The 21910-nt window shown below is 42.1% G+C and overlaps 1 protein-coding gene and 1 pseudogene across 1 annotated transcript; both read left to right on the forward strand.

Annotated features, from left to right (window-relative positions):
• Positions 1-7556: 7556 nt before the first annotated feature.
• On the forward strand, positions 7557-8686 carry LOC128022033 (transcription factor HES-5-like; annotated as a pseudogene).
• A 10426-nt stretch (positions 8687-19112) lies between these two features.
• LOC128022031 (transcription factor HES-5-like) lies at positions 19113-20243 on the forward strand. The gene is made up of 2 exons (XM_052609237.1): positions 19113-19340; positions 19435-20243. The coding sequence occupies exons 1-2, from the start codon at positions 19284-19286 to the stop codon at positions 19837-19839; spliced, it is 462 nt and encodes a 153-aa protein (XP_052465197.1). The 5' UTR covers positions 19113-19283; the 3' UTR covers positions 19840-20243.
• Positions 20244-21910: the final 1667 nt, after the last annotated feature.

A 21910-nucleotide genomic window follows, 5' to 3' on the forward strand; every position in this document is an offset into this window, starting at 1 on the left:
TCTGGCCCGTACCCCTCCCAGTCAATAAGGTACTGTAAAGCCCCACCACGTCGTCTGGAGTCCAGTACTGCTCGCACCCGGTAGGCCTCCGCCCCGCCAACCTCAATGGGAGGATTCTGCACCTGTGTGTTCCCCTCCTGACCCTCCTCTCTCCTGGGGGTGACTGCGGGTCTGAAAAGAGACACATGAAAGGTAGGTGAGATTTTGTAATGAGAGGGAAGAGCCAACCTAAATGAGACCGGGGTGATCTGGCGCAGAATCTTGAAAGGACCAATGAAGCGAGGGGATAATTTCTTGCTGGGTAGTTTGAGACGGAGATCTCGGGCTGAAAGCCACACCCACTGCCCGGGACGGTACCGGGGACCCCCGCGTCGCCTGCGATCCGCGTAGTGCTGATATTTGCGAATGGCCCGCTGTAAATGCACATGAGCAGCATCCCAAGTGGTCTCGCTGCGCCGAAGCCAGGAATCTACCGCGGGGAGATCGGAGGGCTCGCCCGCCCACGGGAAGAGCGGAGGCTGAAATCCCAGGACACACTGAAACGGTGTCAGTCCAGTGGCGTGCTTAACTAACGAATTCTGCGCGTATTCAGCCCATACAAGGAAACGACTCCACTCCTGCTGATTTTGATGGCAATAGGTCCGTAGGAAACGAGTTAGGTCCTGATTCAACCTCTCAACCTGCCCGTTGGCCTGAGGATGGTAGCCCGAGGTGAGGCTTACGTTAATATTGAGCTTTGAGCATAGTTCCCTCCATACACGAGAAGTAAACTGAGGGCCTCGGTCAGTTACAATGTCCTCAGGAAGGCCAAAAAGCCGAAACACATAATTGAGGAGGGCCTCGGCGGTCTTTAAGGCTGTGGGAAGACCAGACAAAGGGATGAAACGGCATGATTTTGAAAACCGGTCTATTACCGAGAGGATGGTGTTGAAACCCTGGGACTGAGGAAGGTCCGTGACAAAATCCACGGCGATATGGGACCAAGGGCGTTGCGGTACCGGCAGAGGCTGTAAGAGACCAGCTGGTTTCAGGTGAGAAGACTTGACCATGTTACAGGTGGAACACTGATGAACAAACTTGATCACGTCAGTTCGAAGGGAAGGCCACCAGAAGCGATTGGAGACTAGCTGAGTGGTGGCCGTGATACCTGGATGCCCCGCGCTGGGAGTGCAGTGAACCCATTGGAGGACACGGTCGCGGAGCTCGGGAGGAACAAAGAGGCGGTCCCCCGGACATTCCGGTGGTACGGGCTGTTTCTGCTGAGCTGTAGAAACCTCCGTGATTAGATCCCACTGTACTGGTGCGACAATGAGAGATGAGGGCAGAATGGGAACTGGTTCAGAACACTCGTCCTTACTGTCGAACTGGCGTGAGAGAGCATCCGCCTTGCCGTTCTTAGAACCTGGTCTGAAAGTGACTCTGAAATTAAATCGGGAGAAGAAGAGAGACCAGCGCGCCTGGCGAGCATTCAGACATTTGGCGGATTTGAGATACTCCAGGTTTCTGTGGTCCGTAAGCACAGTGAAAGGATGACACGCCCCCTCCAGCCAGTGCCTCCACTCTTCAAAGGCAGCCTTCATCGCCAGAAGTTCTCGATCGCCCACATCATAGTTGCGCTCGGCTGCATTGAGTTTACGGGAATAAAATGCGCAGGGGTACATTTTAGCTGGACTACCATGACGTTGTGACAGAATGGCACCCACGCCCGTGTTAGAAGCATCCACTTCCACAATAAACTCTCTCTCAGGATCTGGGTGATGGAGAATGGGTGATGTGGTGAATCTCCTCTTTAAACTCTCAAATGCCGCAGTGCATTCCGATGACCAGCGGAAACGTCCTCCTCCTCCTTGGAGTAAAGAAGTGAGAGGAGCCACAATCATGCTGAAATTTCGAATGAATCGGCGGTAAAAGTTTGCGAAGCCCAAGAAGCGCTGAAGCTCTTTTACTGACGTGGGACGAGGCCAGTTAACCACAGCTTGTACCTTTTTGTCATCCATCACAACTCCGTCTGCGCTGATGATGTAACCCAAGAACGAGATCCGCGTCTGATGAAATTCGCACTTCTGTATCTTGGCATACAACTGGTGCTCGATGAGGCGTTTGAGAACAGCTCGCACATCCTGAACGTGCGTTTCAAGGTTGTCTGAATAAATCAGGATGTCGTCAATATACACAATTACACTCCGATTGAGCAGGTCTCTGAAGATCTCGTTGACAAACGCTTGAAAAACTGAAGGACTGTTGGAAAGGCCGAACGGCATGACCCGATATTGATAATGGCCGGTGGTTGTTGAAAACGCCGTCTTCCACTCATCACCCTCCCGAATACGAATAAGGTTGTAAGCATTTCGTAGGTCGAGCTTTGTGAAATATCGGGCCGTGCGGAGCATTTCAAGAGCAGCTGGGACCAGAGGAAGAGGATACCGGTATTTGACAGTTATCTCGTTGAGACCCCGATAGTCTATGCACGGTCGGAGACCCCCATCCTTCTTCTTGACAAAAAAGAAACCGGCAGAAGCAGGAGATGTTGAGGGGGTAATGAAGCCTTTGGCAAGCTGTTCCTCTATATACAAATTCATGGCCTCGGTCTCTGGCTGAGATAGGGGGTATACACGACCGCGTGGTGGCATGGTACCCGGCAGGAGCTCAATAGCACAGTCAACAGCACGATGGGGAGGTAAGTGTGAGGCTTCCCGCTCGCTGAATGCTTGGGCAAGGTCATGGTAAACAGCGGGGATTTCCTGTAGATTAACGTCCACGGAGGGGCTGGCACTCAATTCAGGACCCTGGACAGCGGGCATGCATTTATTCAGACACGACGAAGACCACTGGGTAATCCTCCTCTCAGACCAGGAAATTTGCGGGTTGTGTCTCTCCAGCCACGGAAACCCCAGAATCATAGGATGAAGTGGTGAATGAATAGTGTAGAATTGGATGGTCTCCCTATGTTGCGAGCCGATGCTGAGGGTGAGAGGTGGTGTGATGTACTGGCGCTCCCCTGTCCCCAGGGGGCGTCCGTCCAAAGCTGTCACTGTCACAGAGGGTTCACAAGAGCGGAGAGAGATTTTATGAGTTCTTGCAAAGGTTGCGTCAATAAAATTTCCAGCAGCTCCCGAGTCTATAAAAGCCCTCGATTTTATAACCTGCCCATTAATAATTAACGAAATTGCCACAATGAGAGCTTGGGAAGAGAGTGAACGTGGACTCACCGCAGCGGGGTTCCGAGAAGTGGGTTTCACCGGGCAGGAAGCCCTGAAATGACCAGCCAGACCGCAGTACATGCATAAACGATTGCGCCTTCTCCTCTCACGTTCCGCCTCGGAGAGCTGGGTGTATCCAATCTGCATGGGCTCGGGCTCTGAGGTGCATACCGGGTTGAAATTCAGGCTGGTCCTGACTGGAGTGCGGCGAGCCCGGATGAGATGATCGAGCCGGATGGCAAGTTCCATGATCTGACTGAGAGTCTTTCCATCATCACGACAAGCAAGTTCCCCCTGCAGCTCCGTATTCAACCCCTTCCGATACAGTAGTTTGAGAGGATCCTCCCCCCAGCTGGTCTGAGCGGCGAGCGTACGAAAGGAGAGAGTGTAATCCGCTGCAGTGGAATTCCCTTGCCGCAGGGCGAGTAACAGTTCCCCTGGATCCTTTCCTCCAGCTGGGTGCTCAAACACCTCCCTGAATAGGGTGACAAAAGCATCATAGGAAATAGACGTAAGCTGACCTCCTGACCATAGTGCCGTTGCCCACTCCAGCGCTTTTCCCGTAAGCAGGGTGCAGATGAGAAAGATGCGGCCCTCATCGGTGCGATGTTCTGGAGCCTGCTGGCTTAGATAGAGCTCGCACTGCAACAAAAATCCCTTGCAAGTGGAGGGTGAACCGTCATACTTTTCAGGCAGGGATAATCTTGGATTGTTTGAGATCGTACTCACGACTGGCAGCGGAGGGACAGGTGCGGTGGGAGCTGCGGCCTGATTAGCCGCTGCAATCTGCGGGGTTAGTGCCTGAACAGATCTGACAAGTTCCTCTGTGAGCGAGGTTAGTTTTACCAGCTGCCGCTGATGTGAAGCGAGCACCGCTGCCTGGGATGAAACCTCATTGGCGAGGTGACGAAACTCTGCTGGATCTTGAGTTGGTGAAGTTTTCTGTGATGAAACGGCGGAGTCAGTTAGATCCATCTGCAGCAGTTTATTAATACAGGTGAGTAAGCAGAGAACAGCTGACATAAACTCAGGCTGGCAATGAAAAGGAACTTAAGCGGACGTTCGTAGAGAACTTAGATAAACTCCTCAATAGGGTAACAACGATCAGAGATACTAACAATACAGACCAGGGGTAAATCAAAACTTCACAAAATATAAAAGGGAATAGCAGTCAATATAAAGGGGAGAACACAAGGTGCAGGTGAAAATACTAGAAGGTAATCAAGATAATTAAGCAGGGTTAGACAGGGATGATTGGGGAGAGGGACACTGGGAAATGCAGTCCTAATATTCAGGAGAGAGGGATCTGATACCGCCAGAGGAGGGCGTAGCAGAACGTTCCATGACAAAATACTTCCACAAATCCCCATTCCTAATCAAACTGTGAGAACAGTGAAATCCCGAGTGCTCATGCCCTCAATTATTCTCCCACAGCTGACCCTCCAGATGGCACTATTGAAAATACCACCCCACCCGTCCACTAAAGAGCTCAATTAAAAGCCCACGGACCAGTGACTATCACGACAAGCCTATTGTTCCATTTTCCTCTGATTGGCTGGCTTTGGATATGTTTTGGTATAAAAGTGGGCTAGATAGAGGGTCTTGTGTGAGATTTGGTTTAGCCACTGAGAAAGAGCCACACAGATCTCTCAACCACCGAAACTCAACATCAGCACCAAACATGCCTTCCTACATGGACATCACCCCTCAAGACAACGTTCACCATGCTAGGTAAGAAAGGCATTGAAAGCAACCTGCAATAGTTTAATTTTACTGCTTGATATTATTTCTATATACTTACAATGACACTAAAGATGCTTTCTTCTGGATTGCAGGTGCAAACTCTACAGCTTGGAGAGAAAATGTTTCAGCAAAGTGGAGAAACTGAAATCTTCTTTTGAAGACCACCTCCAACACGGTATTCCCACATCCGACATTTTGGAGAAGACCGTGTCCTTCTTCAGCTCAAAGAAGGCCTTAATCTTCCCCAGCGGCTACTCCAGGTGTTCTCGTGAAATTCTGCGTCTTTCTCCCACTCCAGATCAGGACGTTACGCCATTGTTTTAAAGTCAACGTCCATCACAGACTGACCTGTACATTAAAGGGTCATCAAGACAAGCACTTGATCAGATCTCATGTGCTCGCACATCTACCTCAGAGGAAAATAGCACTTTGCATGTTCTCTCTGGACTTTTTATTCCCTCTAAAGGACTGATTATGTCTTTGTAAAGTACACATAAAGGAAATTGTGCATTGAGTGTAATGAAACCACCAAGCTGAGGATGCATTTTGTGCGATTAGATATAAAATTCTGCTGTATTTTTCTCTTGAAGAGACATTCACTGAATGTTTTTAAAACCATTTGACCATGCTCTCTTTTTGAGGACATGCAAAAACTTTTTAAAGATACAGTGTATCATTTGGTTATTTTTGTGATGATGTTTTGAATCATTTGTATAATGCTCTAGTTTGTTTTTATAAAATAAATGATTGAATTGCATCAATGTCTTCCTTTAATTATTGGAATTTGGGCAAATTCAGAAGAAAGAACTTGCTATATCTACTAAAACAGCTTAGAAAACCAACTTCTTAAATGTCTAATCATTTTGGTACAAGAGCTTTTTAGGTTTTCAGTGTGTCTGAATTACCTGTAAAGGACATGGGTTGACCAAACCACTATTTTACCTGATTACAATTATATGGACACAGATAACATGCACATTTATATCAACTTTTTCCAAACAAACCTGCGTTATAAAATATGGGGACATTTCCGGTTTTGTTAAGTTCTCTGACTTCCACTACCGGTTTTAAAACGTATTTTTCTAATAACTATTAGCATTTTCTGTCCATCAAAATGATGGAAAGTAGTTTTAAATCCTGGAAAATAACTGGTAATCGCAACTTAGATATAGACATTCATCTGCTGTCAGTAACACAACCGTTACCTTAGAACTTTTGGGGCTATCTATGGTCACTAATATGCTTTAAATTGTGACCTTTTTATATTTTCTTTTGGTCTCCAATAGTTATGAGATTGTAAAGATAGTGAGTAATATATATACAGAGTGAAACATTCTGAGGACACAGGTGTGTGAGTGGATAAAACACAGGTAAAGAGACACACTTTTGGTGTTCAGCCAAGTTTGGGAGCTGTGGCTCTCAAAGCACTTTTATATATAATGAGCTGCTGAACGATTTGATGTATACAGAAGCCTTTTAGGTTTTATTTGCAAATAATTTTACTAGTTTATGCAATGGCATGAAATTTGTGAAATAAAGTAAATTTCTTTTTTTTTTTCAGCCCGTCAGGAGGTTTTCCTCCAGATGGTTGGTGACGTCAGGTTGATCACTGAGTCTTCAGCGTCACTAAAGCTCCATTCAGGACTCGGACGCTTTTGTGCTTCACTGATGTGAACACAGAGAGTCAGTGTGGGAACCTCACATGAGACCAACTCACACTGACCAGCACACACATACACACATATGCTTCATCTGGAGTGTGACGTCACCGCAGCAATGATAATGCTGAATAAATTATGACATGTTTTATTAATTACAACATGCTAAATCTTAAATCTGGAAATGTATGCACTTAAATCTAGTCAATAATGTAAGAAATAAGTTATACATCGAACATTTTCTTACATAAATAAATTCATCCTTTGACAAACAAACACACACATACATATGTGACCCTGGAGCACGAAACCAGTCTTAAGTTGCTGGGGTACATTTGTAGCAAATTATTTGATTAGTAATATGTATTGCTTAGAACTTCATTTGGACAACTTTAAAGACAATTATCTCAATATTTAGATTTTTTTTGCACCCTCAGATTCCAGATTTTCAAATAGTTGTATCTCAGCCAAATATTGTTCAATCCTAACAAACCATACATCAATAGAAAACTTATTTATTCAGCTTTCATGTGAAGTATAAATCACAATTTCAAAAACTTTACCCTTATGACTGGTTTTGTAGACCATAGTCATATATTTATATATATGTACAAACATGTATGCATATGTGGAGAGGAAAAATGTGTGTGTTTGTAGTAATGATGAGCGTGTGCTGCTTCAGTGTCATTGATGTGAACATGAGCTCTCAGCACTTTCCCAGAGTCACTCTCCACCTGCTCCTTTGAGCTCCTGATGGAGGATCATTGAGCATGTGGCGCTCCACATCCCTCATTGTCTGTCTGAGCTCTTCCATTGGCTCCAAACGGTGAGAAACTCCAACAAGCTCAAGCCTCACACATTCATATGGAGATTTGGGAGTATAAATAGAGGAGCTGCAGCCAGTGCAAACCAGACTCAGTCTGAACAGAGAGATCTACAGCACAGAGATCCAGACATGACAGCTACAATCATCTCAAAGGAGCTTCTCCCTCTCAACAACAAGGTACATTCACATCCTACTTACAGCAGCATTACTGCAGCAGCTTTCACGGCTCTTCTCAATCACTGGTTTATTCCAAGGACACTTCTCTGATGCTTTTCTGTCTTCATTTGCAGCTGAGAAAGCCGATGGTGGAGAAGATGTGCAGAGATGGTATCAACAGCAGCATCGAGCAGCTCAAGTGTCTTCTGGCTCCAGAGTTCCTCGAGCAGCAGACTGATTCAAGATGATTTCCTGGAGATGAAGCTCAACTTCCTGCAACGACACAACTCCAGTTCACATGCTGTCAATCAAGGCTTCTTCAGGAGTGTCTGTGAGATTGTGCACTTCCTGTCCAAAGATGAGATGAAGACACAGAGCCAGAGAAGACTGCTGAAGCACTTCCAGAAGCTGCAGACATCATGTGATCAGAACAGGAGGGAAAGTGTCCTTCCAGACCAGAAGACCTCCAGCAAAGACATGAATGTCAACAAGAGCGCCACCTGGAGGCCTTGAGAGAGCCTTACAGACTCAGACTGAACGTCTATACTAGATTCAGTGGACTATTGTTTTCTTTTTTGAGGAAAGTGTTTATTAAATTCTAATTTGGATTTTTTTTTATATAAAGTATGTTATTATACATTAATAACTTTGCTTCACTTTGCTTTGAATTAGAAATTATGCATATTGATGTATAATGTGCAAGGCATGTATTCAGCTGTTTGAATACTTTCTGTTATAGAAAGAATTACATTTCCCATCTATTTTGATGAACTGTCTGTTACTTATTTAAAGTAATATCAATTTGTGCTTCACAATGAAGCTAGATTTTTTTTTTTACCTCATACGGAGCCTTTGAGTAAATAGATATTTCTTATTGTTTGAGGATATTTGGACAAATCTTGTCAGTTTATAAACCGTTCCTTTTTGGAACAAGTTCTGTTTTATGTACCCTTTCCTTTCATAAAGGCATGCATTGTGATGAAAACTACGTTTTCAATGACTCACTTGTATTGTATCAATGTACATGTGTATTTGACATTGCATGTGTGATGTGCAAAACATCTGTTTTCTCATTAGAGATCTAATAAATCAAACTGCTTTTCAATCCACTTTCAATTTTCACTGGAATTCACATTTATGAGCACAACATTTTTAATACAAAAAATGTTTAATAAGTGATGTCAGCTACAACATGTTAAAACAATTCTCAAACTCTGTGGTTTTCAATTCCGTCTTTGCGTACCATCACTCTGCACACTGCCATGATTTTAGTTCAAAAGCAGCATAGGTTTTATTTAAAGGGCAATAGACATGCATTTAAGTTGTATTTATTTACAGAGGTATATTATGTCACATTTCACACATCTCTTGTAAATTTAATCCATGTGAAAAGAAGCTGCAGGCCGTGAATTAATTTCCAGGGATTAGGGAGCATGTCAATCGTTCATACATGGATATACAGTTCATACATGGATCTCTCTTCTAAAGAGCTGATCTGAATCAGGTGTGTTAAGAGACATGCAAAATATACAGAGCAGTGGTATTTGAGGACTAGAATTGAGAACCCCTGTTCTAACTAGATTAAATCCAAAGGAGCATGCATGGCTCTCTTGAGTCTTGAAAGTCTATGAAAGTGTAGGTGATCTTTGCACCAATCTAAGTGGCGTCGATGGCATAAGTGCATCTGATTGGTCCTTTGTGTAACAGAGTTATATACAAAGTGTGTCTCCACTTGCAAATAATGATATATCAAATAATCACATTTACAAATGACTAGATGGAAAAATGTTTATCAGAGCTTCCTATTGGCTGGCTGGTTCTACGTGCTGTGTACGCCCCTGTTGCGTTCGTCAGTTCATTTGTAAAAAGGCCAGTGGTAAGTTGTGTGTTTGGTAGCTCTGAAATTCTGTCTGTTACTGTCTACAAAATGTGTGAGACATCATGAGCAACAGCATGTATTCGATATCAAGACAAGTGCTAGACATTGGGGAAGAGTGTAAAAGATGTTTGTTTTATTTTAGCGTGCCAGCACGAGGAGTGTCGAATATGCTGGAACTGATCAACTCACTCTGTGTTATCCTGTTTTCTCAGGTAAAGGTTATGTTGTGGTTTTGTGACAATATAATCCTTCAACAATGTTTAATATTTTTTTTAATTTTCACTCTCGGTCAGTTCATTTGTAAAAAGGCCAGTGCGTGCCAGCACGAGGAGTGTCGAATATGCTGGAACTGATCAACTCACTCTGTGTTATCCTGTTTTCTCAGTGAATAAAAAAAACAAAGGCTGGGAGAAGAGTTTGGTTTTCACGAGCTTTATTGATACACAACACAACGCAGAAAAGATTAAAAGAAAAGACCAGTTACATTGGTGCCGTGATCGGTCTTTCTAAGCACCTGTGTCGGACGCGCAACGTCAGGCGGAACCCGGCATTGGCGTGCAGCTGAAACGTGAAAATCTGTGCACGCGGACGTCGGGGGATCGTCGCGAGGCGGAAGTCGGAGGATCGGCGCGAGGCGGACGTCGGGGGATCGGCGTGTGGCGTTACTTTGGAGCTTCTGTGCACAGAGGACTTGAGGCAATCGAAACAAAGTTCAGAGTTTGACACGGGTGGAGCTTGGAAGTGAAGACGAGGTGGTTGCTTGCACTACTACATGAATACAGGCATTGAATTGAGTATATATATATTTTTTTAGGTTTATACAAAATTGAATTGCTATACTTATTCTCTGAAATATTTCTGGGTTCAGTTACTAGTAGTGTGATTTTTGGAAAGACATGGAAAAGTATAACACACCAGGCCTGGGCAGAGGGAGAGGGGTGTACCAGACTGATGTAACATTTTCTGTGGATAGAGGGCTTACTGGCTATCCACTTACTTCCACACCATGTGTAGCTTTTCAAAATTGTGGAGAAACTCTCAAAACTGATCAGTCCGGGGGTAATATGGCAGATAGGACTGCATTAGGGACTTCTACTGAAGGGGGCAGTATTCCTGTAGATATGTTGGTCACTGTTGTGAAACAAATAGGTCAATCCATCAGTGAAAATATTGTATCTTGTTTGGAATCAAGAGTGTTGGGAGGTGGGGAAGGATTCAGAGCTGAACAACCTGGCAGTAGCATACTCTCTGGAACACAAAACCTGAAGCTGGTATTACAGTCTGATGTTAAAGAGCCAGCATACTATCGAGGGGATGGTTCTGATAAATGCACAGTGTATGAATGGGTGGAATTGATGTCAGTATACTTGCGTAAGCGTGAGTATAGCCAAGAATGTCAGGCTGAAGAGGTTTTGGGCCGATTAATGGGGAGGGCACGGGACGTTGTTAAAATAGCTTTACGCAACTACGCAAAAACTGACCTGACTAATGGCCCTGGACCTATTTTTGACATCCTGAAGCAACATTTTGGTGAAACTGTGCACTCTGCTATGCCCTTAGCTGATTTTTATGCTACACTGCCCTTAAAAGGAGAAAGTCCATTTGATTATTGGATAAGGTTAAACAGGGCAATTGATGTAGCAGAGGACTGCTTGAAAAGACAAGGGAAGAAACTTGATAATCCATCTCAGGAGGTGACCGTTATGTTTGTTAGACATTGCCCAGATCCCCAATTGCAGCTGATTTTCAGATGTAAACCCCAGCAACATTGGACAGCTGCTGAAGTGCAAGAAAGGTTGGATGAATTTCAAAGGGAAAACAAGTATACACGAAATCAGTTATCATGTTTAGCTCAGAAACAAGAAACTGTATTGCATGTTTTACCTACTGCTCATGATGAAGTTAGCAATAATGAGGTATCAGTAGTCAAGTGTAATGCTCCTCAAGTACAGCAGTCTTTTGCTTGCAGTTCTGTCGAATCCTTAGAGCGGCTGATCACACGACTGGAACATGTGTTGGAAAGAGTTCCAAGTGAGATGACAAAACCTGCTGAAAAGCCTGTTCGACCGAGGCCCAAAACTAAAGGTGATAGGTGGGGCCCGTGTAAGGTATGTGGAGACTCTAACCATACCACCTCTTACCACTGTCGAGCAAATGGGCTTTGCTTTGTGTGTTTTGCACCAAATCACACACGTTTTGAATGCCCAAACATTGTTGCAGATGGGCTTGTCAGGGTCTCGTCAACGGCATGTCCCTCTGGCCAGCAGGGAAACTAAATGGCCCGCATGAGGTGGGGGGAGATGCAGGGCCCAATGAAAACCCCCAAGTATTTGATGTTGATTTGGAATCACTATATTCTACTGTGCGTGAGGAATTTGACCAAAACATGATTGTGATAGTTCAAAACACACGAAAACTGTCAATGCATGAGGGATTGTTTTATACTGACGTTTGTTTGGAAAACACACTTACTGTTAAAGGTATGATAGATTGTGGTTCTATGGCTTGCACTGTGAGCCCTGGGGTTGTGTCTAAGTTAAAGGATGCAGGAGTAGCCTTGACTGATTCGGTGACTCCAACTCATGTAGTGCTGGTCGGCTGTGGAGGGTCGAAAACAAAACCTAGTGGGATGTGTGACATAAACATGACTGTTTACGGGTGTACTGTTCAGGTTCCAACATTGATTGTTGACGGCCAAGATGATGACATCATTGTGGGTAGCAATGTGATAAAGTACCTGATCAAAGAGTTGAAAAGTCGAGGAGAATTGATTAAAAGAAGGATGTCTGTCAATAAGGATTCTGAGGATAGTAAACTTATTCAGTTGCTGGCTAATGTGGAGAGGTGGAACGGAGCAGTCGTTCCTGGAAAGGTTGGGACAGTTAAACTGAAGAATTCCGTAACACTTGAACCCTTAAAGGAGCATTTAGTTTGGGCAAAGCTTTCTAATCTAAACAATTTGTCAGCAGGCAGTGCCATCATTGCAGAGCCGTGTGGAGCACGCTCCAGACCCAGAAATATCTTGATTGGTCGTACAGTGGCAAGGTTGTGGGCTGATGGATGGGTGCCTGTTAAGGTAATTAACCCTTCATCGGTGCCCATTACTCTCAGACGTAACGCAAAATTGGCTGACATTTATCCATGTTTGGCACTGGAAGACTTTGATGATGCATGTGAAGGCGTCACAAATGGAGGGTTATTATGCCCAATCAGACAACATACCAACAATGTAGAGGGTCATGACATTTCAAGTGGTTGCAGTTTGTCTGACATTGGTGTACCCAGGAGAGACTGTGAGTTCCATGATAGGTTAACGAAGCTGGGACTCGCAGGCATTGATTTGAGTTCCTGTCATTTGTCTTCTGATTGGAAAAAAAAACTTGTTGATCTAATTGAGAAGTATGAATGTATTTTCTCTAAACACAGACTTGACTGCGGCAAAGTTGAGGGCTATGTACATCGGATAAGGCTGAGTGATGACCGTCCATTTAGGCTCCCATACAGACGACTTCCGCCTAATCAGTACGATAAGCTTAGGCAAGCCTTGGATGAAATGGAAGAGAGAGACATTATCAAGAGATCTAGTAGCGAATATGCTTCACCTCTTGTTATTGTTTGGAAGAGAAATGGAGATTTAAGACTTTGTACTGATTTTAGGTGGCTCAATGCTCGAACTATAAAGGATGCTCATCCATTACCACATCAAGCCGATGCTTTAGCTGCACTGGGTGGAAACATTTTTTTTTCCACTATGGACCTGACGTCCGGCTACTACAATGTTGAAGTACATGAGGAAGACCGAAAATACACTGCTTTCACATCGCCTTTTGGGTTATATGAGTATAACCGTCTTCCTCAAGGACTTTGTAATAGTCCAGCAACTTTTATGAGAATGATGCTCGGAATTTTTGGAGATCAAAATTTCTTGAGCCTTCTCTGTTACTTGGATGACGTGCTTGTATTTGCTCCGGATGAGGAGTTGGGTTTAAAGAGATTGGAGCTGGTTTTTGAGCGCCTGAAGTCTCATAATTTGAAGTTGGCTCCAGGGAAATGTCATTTTATGCAAAGGTCAGTGAAGTTTCTTGGTCATGTTGTCAGCGAGGCGGGTGTGGCTTCAGACCCTGATAAAATCAAGGTGATTACTGAAATGACAGAGTCGGATCTTATGGATGACAAAACTGGTGCTCCATCCCAACAAAAGATACGTTCTTTCCTTGGGATGGTAGTATATTATCAGCAATTTATAGAACAGTGTTCAGTAATTGCAAAACCACTGTTCCAGTTAACTGCTGGCGCTAAGGGTCAGAGAGGTAAAAAGGTTAAGAAGACTGTGTTGAATAGAACACTTACTGCAGAGGATTGGACTGATGATTGTAGGCAGGCATTTTGTCGTCTTAAGCAGGCTCTGATTGACTGTGTTTTATTGGCTCATCCAGATTTTAACAGGTCTTTCTTGGTTTCGGTGGACGCTTCCAGTAGTGGCCTAGGTGCTGTACTTTCACAAGTACCAGAAAATGGGGATATGGCAAGGCCAGTTTGTTTTGCCAGTAAGTCACTTTCATTTGCTCAGTCAAAATATCCAGCGCATCGGCTGGAATTTTTTGCATTGAAGTGGGCTGTATGTGACAAATTTAGTCACTGGCTGAGAGGTCGCCCCTTCACAGTATGGACCGATAACAACCCCCTGACATATATTTTGACAAAACCAAAACTGGATGCTTGCGAGCACAGGTGGGTTGCCAAGTTGGCGCCATTCCAGTTTGATATTAAGTACATACCTGGTTCAAGGAATATTGTGGCAGATGCTCTTAGTAGAGAGCCATTTGTAAAACAGAGCACTTTGCATCGCCTTACTAGAGTACCGTACAATTTGCTGTTGCAAGATGCGTCAGCAGTCCAAGGGGAACAAGTGCAAGAGGTTTTCAGATGGTCTGCACACCCTTTTGAGCCAAACACTGAGCCGGGTATTGAGGCAAAATGTGACATGTTGGCAGTGCATTCCCAAGCACCGGTAAGTAGGCCATCTGGTTCTTGGTCTGTGATGGAAGTGTCTGCGGTCATGGAGGCAAAAAGGTCTAATTTGGTAACCTCACATTGTGACCTTTTGTTGCCTCAGTTGATTCATCTTGTTTTACCTACTGATCAACCAATATTGAAGGGCCTGTCACGTGAAGAGTTGGCAGATAGGCAGCGGACCGACAACATATTGGCTAGGGTGATTTGTTATGTAGAAAGGGGTAAGAAACCATCTAGTCGTGAGCGTAAACAGGAGCCAGTGGAAGTTGTCAGGCTGCTTAGATCCTGGAACAAGTTTGAGATGAGAGCCGGGATACTTTACAGGGTTTCTCGGGATGTGGTGTCAAAGAAAAAGTCATTCCAATATGTTGTCCCAAAATCATTGGTGGTGACTGTGTTGAAGGGGGTTCATGATGACGCTGGCCATCAGGGCCAACAGAGGACATTGTATTTGGTGAGACAACGTTTTTTCTGGCACAAACTTGAAGCGGATGTGAGAGATTATGTCAAATGCTGCAAGAGGTGTGTTTACGGTAAATCACCTGAGCCAGAGGCTAGGGCTCCTCTTGAAAACATTATGACATCTGAACCCTTGGAACTTGTGTGTGTCGATTTTTGGTCAGCTGAGGACAGCAGGAATAAGTCAGTGGATGTACTTGTTGTCACTGATCATTTTACTAAAATGGCACATGCTTTTCATTGCCCAAACCAGTCAGCCAAAGCTGTAGCTAAGCAATTATGGAGCAATTTTTTTTGTATATATGGCTTTCCCAAACGCATTCACTCCGATCAGGGAGCGAATTTTGAAAGTGCATTGATTTCTGAGCTGTTGTCAGTTGCAGGGGTGGAAAAGTCACACACCACTCCATATCACCCAATGGGTAATGGGGGTGTGGAAAGATTTAATAGGACACTTGGAAACATGATTCGAGCACTCCCCCCTGCAGCGAAGCAAAGGTGGCCTCGACTGCTTAAATCTCTGACATTTGCATACAATTGTACGATTCATGAGACCACTGGATATGCACCTTTTCAACTGATGTTTGGCAGGACCCCGAGACTCCCAGTCGATGTGGTGTTTGGGTCAGTTTTGCGAGATAATGATGTTGTTGACTACAATGAGTACGTTAGGGAATTGATGGAAGATCTCAAACAAGCAGTGACGATTGCGAGAAGGACTGCTGGAAAACAACTGAAAAGACATGCTGCTCTTTATAACAGAAAGCTCAAGGGTGCTCCAGTAGATGTTGGGGACAGGGTTTTGTTGGCAAATAAGGGTGAACGTGGCAAGCGAAAACTGTCCGATCGCTGGGAGAGCAGTCTGTACATTGTAGTAGACAAAAATGTTGAAACAAATACTTTCAAAATTGAGAATTCTTCCTCAGGCCAAGTGAAGATTGTTCATCGTAATTTGATCATGCCTGTGAATTTTTTGCCTTTCCCTGATGATGTTGCAGAGAGACCTGTGGGAGGGGAAAGGTGTGTTGGCGGTGACCAAACTCACACGCTAGAGCACTTGGAGAGAACAGTTGATGAGAGAACAGTTGCATGGGTTTCGGAGCTTGAATCTTCAAGAGATTCCAAAAAGGGGTCAGAGGTTTCGGAAATTGGCAATGGTGCACAAGAATGGCTTGTGTGTCATAATGATTCCGGTGACCCCGTGGTATTGGCTGAGTTGGAAGACTCTGTTGGATTTGCATGTTCAATTGACAATGAATCTGATCTGGACATGAATTCGAATTTGTCTGCATTTGATCTATCATCAGATGTTGACTCTCAAAGCAATGTAACTACTGTGGTGTCAGCTCAATTTGACAGCAAAACTGATGTTGGAGGTTTGATGACTTCAGTTAGATCAAGAGCTGGAAGAATTATCAGACCGGTGGTGAGGCTTATAGAAACAATGCAAGTACAAAAAGTAGACAATAAGGTTAACGCCCCTGTTTGGATCTAATTTGTTTTATTACTACTTTTATTGTTATGCTTTTGTTTTTATTTTATTTTATTTTTTTTCTTATTTATTTATTTATTTATTTTTTTTTGATCCTGTTGTTCTCCCATTTAGTTTTTTTTTATATTGTGAATGTATTTGGTCTGTATACCAAGATGTGATTTTAAGGGACTGTTTCTATGTTGATTGAGTGTACTGAACATGTAACAGGCATGTTGACCTATGAGTTTGGAGGGGCGTAGCTAACCCCTTCTCCTCTAATTCTTTGTAAGAATAGTCTATGAACTGGAATGCTCATCAACATTCTTATCTTGGATATATTCAAATTGCATCTTGTTTTGATGTGTTTTTGTTTTGTCAAGGTGTAAATTTATATATTTCTGTTTTGTATTCTGCAGTTATTTGTACCTGAGTGTCATTAGTAGTGAGTATGTTATGCCATGGTAGGTTAGAATTGTTGCAAGTGGAGTTCAGGAGGGGAGAATGTAACAGAGTTATATACAAAGTGTGTCTCCACTTGCAAATAATGATATATCAAATAATCACATTTACAAATGACTAGATGGAAAAATGTTTATCAGAGCTTCCTATTGGCTGGCTGGTTCTACGTGCTGTGTACGCCCCTGTTGCGTTCGTCAGTTCATTTGTAAAAAGGCCAGTGGTAAGTTGTGTGTTTGGTAGCTCTGAAATTCTGTCTGTTACTGTCTACAAAATGTGTGAGACATCATGAGCAACAGCATGTATTCGATATCAAGACAAGTGCTAGACATTGGGGAAGAGTGTAAAAGATGTTTGTTTTATTTTAGCGTGCCAGCACGAGGAGTGTCGAATATGCTGGAACTGATCAACTCACTCTGTGTTATCCTGTTTTCTCAGGTACAGGTTATGTTGTGGTTTTGTGACAATATAATCCTTCAACAATGTTTAATATTTTTTTTAATTTTCACTCTCGGTCAGTTCATTTGTAAAAAGGCCAGTGCGTGCCAGCACGAGGAGTGTCGAATATGCTGGAACTGATCAACTCACTCTGTGTTATCCTGTTTTCTCAGTGAATAAAAAAAACAAAGGCTGGGAGAAGAGTTTGGTTTTCACGAGCTTTATTGATACACAACACAACGCAGAAAAGATTAAAAGAAAAGACCAGTTACATTTGCAACAGGTGTGCGCGTGCAGAGACATGTGACGCAGATGACGCAAGCACGGCGCTGTTTTAAAAAATGAACGGTCAACTCCAAAATAACGGCTTTGTCGAGTTTGACAAGCCGTCTCTCGGATATCTCAGATGTTCGACTGCGTCTCTCAGCGTCTTTACCACAAGAAACGTTCGAAACTGCGTAGAAAGAGGAAGAAAGTTTTAATGGAAATGAGGTAACGTTAACTAAGATCTGAAAGGTCATATTGCACTTAATTTGTGGTTCTCAGGACCCTATATGCTCTCACAGCCTTGGTTTTGATTGACCGGTGCCATTATGTGAATATTTAAAGACAAAAAGTGTGTGACTGTGAAATTGAGCAGTTCACTGTAATTTTACCAGAGCTAACGGTCATTAGCTCAGGTTACGCGCATAGACTGTAGGTTACGCGCTATACTGGCAGCCAATCAGAGACCAGCACGAGCTGCGGGCTTTAAAGTCGAGACGTCGCTTTTAAAATCGGCCCGAGCTTCCTTCCTCTCCCGCTGTGGGTAAACACTGTCACGGGCCACTAAAAGTGTGCCTGACACCTGCGAGTATGTCCAGTAGTCCTGACAAGATCAACAAGTTGGTGTGAGGCAATAAAAAGACTCAGACACGCGCTTCAAACAGAGAGAGTCTTGATCCTTGAGGGATTACTCCCAGCCTCAGGTTCCAGTTTATTGCATCTGTCTGTTACAGAGGTCTTTTACAGAAATGCTGATTTCTGGATGTGATTTTAACGATTTAATCTGGAAATGCTTGGATTAATTTAATTTAAACATTTAATTTGATCATAAAAAATATCAAATTTAATTTGACTTCTTGATAGAAATCAGTTAAATAATATGATAAAATGCCACATCAAAAGATTTATCAGTAACAGACATTATTATTATTATTGCTAAATGTACAGTTTAAGAATATTCCTGAGATAATTTAAAATATCTTATTGGTTGTTAGTTTTACTAAAAATGAAATATTGTGAATATTTACAAAAAAATATAGTAAAATTAAAATATTTAAGCACTTTAAAAAGTTTTTAAACCAATTAAATCAAGATTTTGTCAATTATACACACACACACACACACACACACACACACACACACATATATATATATATATATATATATATATATATATATATATATATATATATATATATATATATATATATATATATTCTTTTTTTTTTTTAGTTATATTTAAGTTACTTTTGAATAATTAAACCTGGGTCTCATCTGAATATAGCCATAGAGGCTGACTGGTGCTAAAAAGAACAAAGAAAGAAAATATATTTAATTCCCAGCACTGGATTGTGTTAGTTAAAAATAAAAGTTTGCATCAAAAATAAATGTAAATGCATGTACATCTTCAGTATAATAACGTATTTAGAGCATTAAACATTCAATTTGGTTATCAAACGACTGATTGACTAGTTGATTAATTGGAAGGAACTAGATAAGGTAAATGTAAATCCTGTAGGATTTGTACTGCCAGTGTTTGATTTGATTTGTGGAGGACGCCTCAGCCACTGGCCTCTGAGTGTGGGAAAGCTAATCCTGACTGGGACTCATGGCTTTGTAATGCTAATGAGCTCCTATAAATAGAGGAGCACGACCCTCATTCCCAACACAACTGACTCGCTCTCCTCAGAGAAACATCTCTCCGTCTGAAAGAATGGCTCCGAGCTACATGACTGACTACTCCAAACTTTCCACCAAACAGAAGCATAAAGTAAGTATTTCTCACATTTGAATCAGTTATTTCTCTTTAGTTCTGCTATGAATTCTAAAAGACAGAACTAACCGAATCTCGTCTTCTCCAAAAGTTGAGGAAACCAGTGGTGGAGAAGATGCGCAGAGATCGCATCAACAGCTGCATCGAGCAGCTCAAATCCATGCTGGAGAAGGAGTTCCACCAGCAGGATCCAAACACCAAGCTGGAGAAAGCCGACATCCTGGAGATGACGGTGGTTTTTCTGAAACAGCAGCTGCAGCCCGAGACCTCGGCTCCACAGAAAGCCCACTTTGACGGCTATTCCCAGTGCTGCAGGGAGACCGTGAGCTTCTTATCTGGAAACTACGAGGTGGACGCTGTACGTCAGCATCTGAACCACTGCCAGGAAGCCCAGAGATCATCTAAAGACCTCGCTCACGTGTCTCCAGCTTCCCATCAGATCATCAAGGTGAAGCAGGAACCGAGCGCTCGCAGACCTCTCTGGAGACCCTGGTAGATGATGACAGACTTTGACAGAAGAACTAGATGGTGGTTTTACCATCTCTTATGTAATAGGAGACACCTCCTTTTCGCTTCTACCTAGTTTGTAGAAGAAAATGGGTTTCACAATGTGAAAGTCTAATCTTATACAGAGGATTATATTCTGATAAGAAGTTTATTGTAAAACACCTCTGTAGTTTTCCTCATGGAAGGACAATAATTTGTATAAATCTTCACAATGAAGAGTTGATAAGCATCTGTTTAACTCCTGTGGAGTCTAAGTAATTATTTGCAATGTTTGATTTGCAAATGTAATGGTTTCTTCTTATGAAAGATGTGAATTTTCTTTATTTCCAATATGTAGTGGTATATTGTGCAATCATACTGTTACATACCAATAAACAACTTGAAAACCAAAAACATTCCTGCTCTCCTTTTTATTTTATTTATCGGAACAAATGCTTTGTGTTGCACATGATTAATGGACTTTTGACATTTAAGAAATTATTTTAACAAACCATCACCACATTTAAAGTTGTCAAGTGGTGCCCATTTCAGCTAATGGGATTCCATTTACACTTAATAGTCAAAGAATATTCCAAAATGACAGTAAAAAGTTAGCATTTATATTTATGCATTTGGCATGCACTTTTATCCAAAGTGATGGGGGAAAAAAGGCACTAAACCTGATAGTGTGGATCTTTCACCTTTCAAAAGGTATTAATATGCACCATTTAAGTAGTACTATGTACATTTTAAGTACTAATACGTACCTTTAAGGTACTAATATACAACCGTTAGGGGTAAAAACAAACTTTTGTACCTTTTTTTTCCAGAATGCATGAATTTTATCAGCCTTTTTGCACAACATTTTATGTGCAAAAAGCCTGATATTATCCATTAGCCAGTCATTGTTGCAAACTACACTCCTTTTCATTATTATGCAATAATGAAAAATGTTTTATCCCTTAACCTACATTGACCTATTAAATGAGTATAAAACCACATGCCAGATTTAGCAATATCTGTATTCGTCCCATGTGTCCTCAGTTTTAATATCTTCATGCCTCTCTAGCATTTTTTGAATCGTCTAATAAGTAGCATGCATTAAACTAGACTTGGCTGAGTTTGTGAGAAAACTGCGCAGGGGCTTAATGTTGGTGTTCGTTCTTTGAAACGCTTGATAATAGGTGCTGTGTGCTGTCAGCTCTGGTTTCATCAGACAGCTGGTGTGGCCGATGGAGGGGGGTCTGTGTCGCCCATCGAGTGTGGGGCTGGCTTCTCCCAGGATTTCCCACACCCGTGACTCTGGCTCCCGTTTCAGATCCGACATTAAGGAAGTGTGCCGTGCTAAATCATCCATTAGGTATGGTGGTGTGAACCCTGACCCGTCCCTGCTACTGCCCCTGATTCAAACCCGAGCCCCCTGGGAAACAGCTATTCACTTGTTGTTTGAGTCTACTTGTTGCAAACTTGAAGTGGCGTATTGTTATGGGTCATGTGAGTTAAAAAAGTTCTTTGTGCTTTAGAAACTATTTTTCTACAATGTTTTATTGTGACTTTAGAACAACCAACAATGACAAATATTAAAAAGGATATAATAATGAAAAATAAAAAAATGAATAAAAATACAACAAAATAAATGACCATGATAGGTTAGCTATGCATTTAGTATTCCATCTGAAGTATTTAATTCAAATAAAATATTATTATATTAAATGCAACTGGTGTAGAGACAAATTTCACTCAGAACTTGCTGGTAATTTTCACAATTACAAAGTAAAAGCAATTAATGCATTGAATTAAACAATTTATTTTTTAAGAAAGGTATAAAGACTTAAATTTTCTTGTAAAATGTACTTCAGTAATCTTTTTATGTTTTATTGACAACTTTAAAAATATATTTTTTACATTGTATTTTATATATATATATATATATATATATATATATATATATATATATTAAATATAACAATTAAAATCAAATTAAAAATATAAAAACGTTTAAAAATAAATATATATAAATAAATTATAAATGATATATATATATATATATAATTTTAATGGCCATTTCAATTAAAAGAAAA

The sequence above is a fragment of the Carassius gibelio genome, chromosome A11, assembly GCF_023724105.1.
Source record: "Carassius gibelio isolate Cgi1373 ecotype wild population from Czech Republic chromosome A11, carGib1.2-hapl.c, whole genome shotgun sequence".
NCBI lineage: Eukaryota > Metazoa > Chordata > Actinopteri > Cypriniformes > Cyprinidae > Carassius > Carassius gibelio.

Excerpts from the sequence above, each read along its gene's own strand:
- LOC128022031 (XM_052609237.1), top strand. The coding sequence starts at position 19,284 with ATGGCTCCGAGCTACATGACTGACTACTCCAAACTTTCCACCAAACAG. Across the intron at positions 19,341-19,434 it reads CCACCAAACAGAAGCATAAA|TTGAGGAAACCAGTGGTGGA; the intron begins GTAAGTATTTCT and ends CTTCTCCAAAAG.